This window comes from Elephantulus edwardii, unplaced genomic scaffold (genome assembly GCF_000299155.1).
Source record: "Elephantulus edwardii isolate Elephantulus edwardi_28Jun2011 unplaced genomic scaffold, EleEdw1.0 scaffold00174, whole genome shotgun sequence".
In the NCBI taxonomy this organism is placed as follows: domain Eukaryota; kingdom Metazoa; phylum Chordata; class Mammalia; order Macroscelidea; family Macroscelididae; genus Elephantulus; species Elephantulus edwardii.
In genome coordinates this window covers 5,381,445-5,389,029 of record NW_006399924.1, presented here as the reverse complement: position 1 = coordinate 5,389,029, position 7,585 = coordinate 5,381,445, and the positions used below count along the sequence as shown (strand labels likewise).

Sequence of the window (7,585 nt, the reverse complement as noted above, 5' to 3'; positions counted from 1 at the left end):
TTTTTGACTATTCTCTCCCCCATAGATTTCAATGCCGTAAACATATTTCATCCAGTTTTTCTCAGTCTTACCCCCACCCCAATGCCAGCCTCATTCTCTTTAACTGAGCCTCCAGTAGGTTTTTGGGAAGCTGTAAATCACATGGGAAGAGCCTGCCCATCTCTCTCCATGAATCTGGTGGTGGAGTCAAACTGCCAGAAAGGTGCCATCTGTGGTTAGCCATGTGATTCCCTAGAGACTATGATACTAGAGCCTTCTAACTATTAAGATTTCTAAGCAACTAAAAAGTTTTAAGTCATAACAATTAAGGAGTCACTTTAAAAAAGAATACACAAGAATTGAAAGAAAATATGTTCTTACTTCACTGTTAAATAATCATCCTTTCTTACTAATGGGGTGTATGAGCCAGTTGGAAATGTGTACTCTCAAAGCTTAAAATCAGACTGGCTGCTGTCATCTTCATTCCACACTGATTTCTGTGTGGTATTTCATTCTAAAATTTTTTTTAAAAAGCAGCAAACTTCCAACTCACTGCTGTTTAGTTGATTCTAATTGATAGCAGTCCTCCATTAAGTTTCTAGGGCTGTAAACTGTAGCAAGGGAAGACTGTCCATCTTTTTCCATCAGAGCAGCTGGTCGATTCAAATCTGCCTAGGTACAGCTTGCTTTGGTTAGCAAGGCAATATGCTACAGTTTACATCACCAGAGTCCCCTCTAAACTCATACCTCTGTTCAGCTACAGCAAATAACAGCAAATACTCCACTTTGCAAAGTTATAATGACTTTGAAAAGTTTGGAGAACAAAGTCATGCAAAAGCAAGGATCTAACTCAATGTCACAGTTTGAATGGTATCTGGCAGATGTTGTATTTTCACTGGAAAAAAGAAAACCATATCATCCTTATGATTTGGTGAGAGCCAACAGGGTTAACTAGTTTTACTAAGTACTGAATATTTTTTTTAAACTATTTCATTGATAGCTGTGCTTTGCTTTCTAAGATAATTCTAGGACTCTAACTGATAATATATTTGTATTAAGTTTCTTTGCTTTCTTGGTAATTCTTAGAAGTTTACAAACAAAAATCTGGCATGTAGCTTACAACAGTCCAACGTTTTAATTTGATAGAGGTTAGGGCAGAAAGGAAATGGGAAAGATCTTGTGTCAAAAACAACGTATTCAAACTTTGTAAATAAACCAGTATAAAATAAACCAAAAAACCCCACAATCCAGTCCAATCTTAAAAATATTAGAACATAGCTTAACCATATTTAAAAGCTTATAAACCAAAGGAGTGATAAATTTCCATTTTCTTTTCTTATTTAATAGTTTCTCATTCTCCTATTTTGCAGTGTAACATCAATATAAATACACTGAACATTTCCACCAACAAATCAAATATAGCATCACTGAGTTCATTTTGAAAGCAATCTGAACAACAAATCCTATGGAAACGCAGACGATCTCATAACAGAAGACTGCTTGTGAATGAAATAAATTGTCAAAGAGATTAGTCTTATATTTGTAAAATAATACTTACTGCCTTCCCAGGTACACTGTAACAGATTAAGGGCACCTTCTATTCGCTTCCAATGCTGAAGATGAAAGAAAGCGTAGGCAATTGCTTCACTATCACCCCGTTTCAGAATGTGTTCTGGAGGTAAAATTAAACTTTTCATCTCTAGTAAGTACTGAAAAATACCACATAAAACAACAACGAAAAGAAAATTGCATTAAATTTGAACATTCATAAAAATAGTTTCTAGATGTTATAAAGTAAAATTATTTTTTAAAAAATTAAGCTGATACTAGAAAGACATAAAATGTATACTGGTAACACATGTATAAATACTTCTATATGCAAATTCCAAAGTTCAGAACATTCCTATAGACAAAAATAAGTGAAAAATGGCTTATATACGGCATTAGTAAATATAACACAGAAACTGAACCTGAGGGAATAATGTGAGAATTCATATTTATTTGTCAGACAATAGTTCAGTAAAAAGTTACAGAGTACAATTCTAGAACAACACGTTGTGGCAACATTTGAGTCTTTCCCACCCCCCCCCTTCTCCCAGCCCACTCCACAATGCACTTCTTGTTCCAGACTGTTGTCATACATATAATACCTAATCATATACTCCTTTAAGTTATTTCTTCCCCTTATCTGTTATACTGAAGTGTTCATTATCTATCTACTCTTTTCCCTTCTCTCCCCAACTCCCCCAAGTCTGTCCTATTTTAGAACAGCAGTGTGTAATATTTGTCCTTTTGTGACTCAGATATTTCCTTCAGAACCACCCATGTTGTGTAATGTTTTACGAGTTTGTTGTTTTTCAATGCTGTGCAATACTCCATTGTGTAAATATGTACCATAGTTTTTCTATACATCTGTTTGTTAATGGGCACTTGGGTTGTTTCCATCTCTTTGCTATTGTGAACAACACAGCAATAAACATGGGTGTACATATATCTGTTTGAGTAGTGGCTCTGGTTTCTTTAGAGTATATTCCTAGTAGGGGAATTATTGAGTCAAATGGTATTTCTTTTTCCAACTTTCTGAGAAAGTGCCATACCACTTTTTATAGGGCTGTTCCATTTTACATTCACACCAGCAGTGAATAGGAGTTTCAATATATCCATAACCTCACCAGCATCTGTTGTTTGCTGCCCTGTTGAACTTTGTTACTGTTGCTGGGGTAAGGTGATATCTCATAGTTGCTTCGATTTGCATCTGATAGCTAAGGATTTTGAACATTTCTTCATGTGTTTGCTGAGTATCTTCTTTGGTGAAGTGTCTATTCATATCCTATGCCCAATTTGTGGTTGGTTGGTTTATCTTTTTTTCTTGTTGAGGTGCTGGAGTATTCTATAAATTTTAGATATAAGTATCTTATCAGATATGTCATTGTGAAATATTTTTTCCTAGTCTGTGGATTTCTTTCTTACCCTACTGGAGAAGTTTTTTTGATGTACACAGGAATTTGATTCTTAGAAGGTTGTATTCATCTATTTTATTCTCTCCTGGTTATAGGTTTTTCATTATGCTTGAAATACTGTTCATGCCATGGATTAGGGATTCTAGAGTTGTTCCTAGCTTTTTCTGATGAAGTTTATAGTGCTTGCTTTTACTTTTAGGCTCCTGATCCACCTTGAGTTGTTTTTTGTGTATGGTCAAACTTTTTAGCGGCTCTAAATTGCATAGCTTTTCCATTTTTCTCCCATGGAGAAGCTGGTGAATTCAAACTTCCTGCCTTTGAGTTGGCAGTGCAACTCCTTACCCATTAGGCCACTAAAGCTCCCTAGGAACACAGACAGGAGGTAATTTTTAAAACGTTAGGTTTCTCAAAATAGATTAAGATATAATTCACATACCTCACAACTAACATATTTAAAGTATATAATTCAAAGTCCTTTTAAAGTATATGAATAAATACAATCAACACAGCAAGCAATTTTAGAAAATTATCAAGCAAAAATGAAAAAAAAACAACAACAAAAAAACCAAAACCCAAACCAAAACACCTGCCCTTTAACTATCATTCTTTTGTGACCCCAGCCCTGAGGCTTTGGCATCTATTAATCTACTTTCTGTCTCTATCAATTTGACTCTTCTTGACATTTCATATAAATGGAATCATATAAGATTGTTTGTGCCTGGTTTCTTTCATTTAGCATGTTTTCATAGGTTCATTCATCTTGTAGCATGCACGGATATTATATTCCTTTTTAAAGCAAAATAGTATTCCATTGTATTGTTATACCACATTTTGTTATCCATTCATTAGTTGATAGACATTTGATTGTTTATACCTTGTGGTCATTATGGATGATGTTGCTATAAACAACTGTGTAAAGTTTTTTGTGTGGGCATACGTTTTAACTTCTCTTGGGTATGTATCTACAGGTGGATTTGCTGGGTTATATAATAATTCTAGTTCTCCATTGTTGTCAAGTCAATTTCAATTCATTGAGACTCTCTAGGACAAATTAGAGCTGTCCTAGGTTTCTAAGGCTGAAATTTTTATAGAAACAGACTGCCACATTTTTCTCCTGCAGAACAGCTGCTGGATTTGAGTCATCAATTTTAAAGTTAGAAGCTGAGCTCATAACTGCTGTGTCATCAAGATTCACAATGCTAGGTTTTGTTGTTTTTAAGCACTGTCAAGTTATCTCTGACTCCCAGTGACCCTGTGAACAAGAGAATGAAACTCTGCCTGATCTTGGGCCATCTTCATACGCCCTGTTGTGCTTAAGCCTACTGCTGCAGTCACGGTGTCAGTCCATCTCATTTAGGGCCTTCCTGTCTTTGGCTGACTCTCTACTTTTCCAAGCATTGTGTCTTTTCCCAAAGACTGAGTGCTTTTTAACTCTATGTTTAGGAAATATTTGTTATTAATGAGGAGCTGGAAACAAACCACTTGATGAAACTTGAGATTTAAACTGATATTTAAAGATGGCTGATGTGTCAAATGTGTTAATGGTTGGCTACCCAATGCGGACAGAGAGTGGGGTGAAGCTCCCTGATTAAAACAAGATTGGAAGGAGGAGTGGCATCCACTTCCAATAGTAGCTTGCCTCCAGAAACCCTATGAACCTGGAGAGAGGATGAAAGGCCCCCAAGCGTTGAGGACTCTCCTTAATAGGGTCGTTATGAGTCGCTTGCGACTTGACAGCACTTAACAACATTTAAAGATAGATGGATCATGGATTGAAAGAGTAGAAGGATGACACACAGAAAGCATAAAGCCATCTTAAATAAAGTCAGTGAGCCAAGAGATCATAGAGAAAGATACATTTAAGAATCAATTGCTTTTGAAATTATAACCATCAATACCTCTTCTTAAAATAGAAAATGCTATCCTAAACTGCTGAAGAAAATACTCACTTTAAGATTATAATCCAAAATGTAAAAAAAATTATAATCCAAAATAAAAGCGGTGTAATCATAGTATACTAAGCAGATGTATTATAACAGGAACAAATATTCAACATTAACTCTAAAGTTAGTAAATTAAAGCAAAACTTTAAAATATAGTTAGTTAAATACTTCCTCCAAAGACTGTGGCCAGAATGCATTTCCTCTACTGGAATAGGTTTGAAAGAATATCTTTGGTTCTAAACTACCTGATATCAAATTATAAATAAAAACATCCAAATCACATAAACTGATATAGAATATAAAGAGAAAAATTTCTAATGTCTCTAAAAAATATATTCTTATTCTTCAAAGTCTAGATTCTCCTAATTGTTATATACCATTGAGATAAACAATGAATTATAGAACTGAATTAAAGAAATAATTTGTAAAACTGCTACAGGCAGTAAGACTTCAGGAAGGATCTTAAAGGTGAAAAGTTGCTGGAGTTTAAAAATTTCATCCTTAAGTGATTAATCAATATATATGAACTCATGTTAATACATCTGATTTTTTTTCCTACTTTGCTTATAAAATGTGCCTTTCCAACAATTCCTAAACTTAATCCTTTTCTTTAATTACTCTTGCTGTCTCTGGCTCTGTCCTCAAAGTATAAGAACATAGTCTGCTCATCGATTTATTTCAGCAGATGTCACAAGCCATGAGATTATTTACTAATCCAGTTTGGGGACTTAACATTTCCCATTTAGTCTCTTCGAGGAATGCAGTAGAGGTTGTGTCCTGGTCAAGCAAAGCCCATTTGCTGCCTACTTGGGTTCTCCCTCCTTAATGCTTAGGGCCTATACTCAGGAGGGTAATATTCTTTTCTAATCCCCTCTAATCCTTGTCCATTTTTTAAAAAACACAGTAAAAGATCACTAACACCAGGAAGCTGTGGGAAAATGGACTCAAATAGCTGACCTCTGACTTGATTCTTTATGCTCTTTGCAAGTGTACTAAGAGCTTCTTCATTAGGAAGCAAGGAAATGGCAGCAATCACTGCGGAATCTTTATCATACAGAGTATCTCTTTTTCAGAAAACCATCATCTAGTACTTAAGCCAGAACCTTTGTATTAAAAGTCTCCTTCACCTCATACAATGCAAAATATCCCAATTCATTTTCAATGAGATTTAGACACCTAAAGGTTTAAACTAAATCCCAACATAGTAAGTATGCAGTATATTGGTTGGCACTTATCACTGACAAATATATTCAGAGAACAATTATTCAGAAAAACTTGGGAAAAATATTAATTTAATATGTCAAGATAATAACTGTCAAGACAATTTTTAAAGTGACAACTATAATTTCATTGTTTAATAATCTCAGTGACCAATCTGATAATAAACCTGACACATTTATTATGAAATAAAATTTCAAATTTTTCTATCTAAAAAATATTTCTATTTAATCACATCCAAAAATACCTTCTTTATGCTACTTATTTTTTGATTACTGCTTTTGCTGTTTCCCAGAGGTTTTGGTAAGTGGTGTTTTCATATACTAATTTTTTTCACTATCATGACCTAACTGGAAGCAACACAATGAGTGGAGAAGAGATTGAGATTGCTAGCAATTTAGTTTGCTTAGTTACACAATCAACACTCTTGGCACCAACAATCAGAAAATAAAAAGACAAACTGCATTGGGAAGCTTGGCTGTCAGGGACCTCTCCAGAATGCTGAAGAACAAAGATGCCCATTCAGAGACTACGGTGCATCTGATTCAGGCCATGGCCTTTGCAATTACTTCCAACACATCTGAGAGCTGGACAGTTAACAAGGGTGAGAGAAGAAGAAATGATGCCCTTGAGTTATGGTGCTGGAGAAGAGTGTTGAACATACCATAGATTGCTATAAGAACTGCTAAGGTTTGTCCTAGAGAGGGTGAAACCAAGTTTCTCCTAGAAAGCAAGGATCATGAAGCTTCAAGTGACATATTTTGGGCATGTTCCCAGGAGGGACCAGTCCTTGGAAAAGGATGAAGGGACAGCACAATAGAGGAAGACACTGGAGGATATGGGCTGACACAGTAACTGGGGTAATAGGGATAGATATTTTGAAAACAGTAAGGTTGGTTCAGGATGGGACAGGGTTCAGAGATATTGTGCATATGGTCACTATGAGTCAAAAGTGACTTGACGGTACATAACAAAAACTTGTCAACAAAGTACCTTGAAACTTAAACAATTCTTAATTTTCTGTTTCTAATTAAATATTGACATAAAATTTGATCCCCAAAATATAAGAGAAATTTTTCAGGTTAAGAAAACATCACTTAAAACAAATTAAGATATTGTAAATTATGTCATACTATCTCTACAATTTCTAGTTGAGTACTTCTGCTACCTAGCATAAACTGTAGCACAAATGCACAATAAAAACCATATCCTTTGTACTCGACTATATCAACCAGCACACAGTACTACTCAAGGTAGGCATTAACTGACTTTTTCACATATATATATATCAGAAGAAATTCTGAAGATTGCACTGGAACGTAGCGAAGCCAAGGCATAAGGAAGAATCCAAGACACTAAAGAGCTGAACAGAAGATTCCAAAAGGCACCACGGAATGACAAAGCAAAATACTACAATGAAATGTGCGAAGACCTAGAGTCGGAAAATCAAAAGGGCCGAACTCGCTCAGCATTTCTTAAGCTCAA

At 35.2% G+C, this 7,585-nt stretch overlaps 1 protein-coding gene across 3 annotated transcripts in view; it reads right to left on the bottom strand.

Annotated features, from left to right (window-relative positions):
- The window catches only part of ST7L (suppression of tumorigenicity 7 like), a 225,030-nt gene that overhangs the window by 47,170 nt on the left and 170,275 nt on the right, over positions 1 to 7,585 (bottom strand). For all 3 annotated transcript variants that reach the window (XM_006895714.1, XM_006895713.1, XM_006895715.1), the window contains exon 12: positions 1,538 to 1,688. In XM_006895714.1, the coding sequence (XP_006895776.1) occupies positions 1,538 to 1,688 (151 nt within the window). The remainder of the gene's footprint in view (positions 1 to 1,537; positions 1,689 to 7,585) is intronic.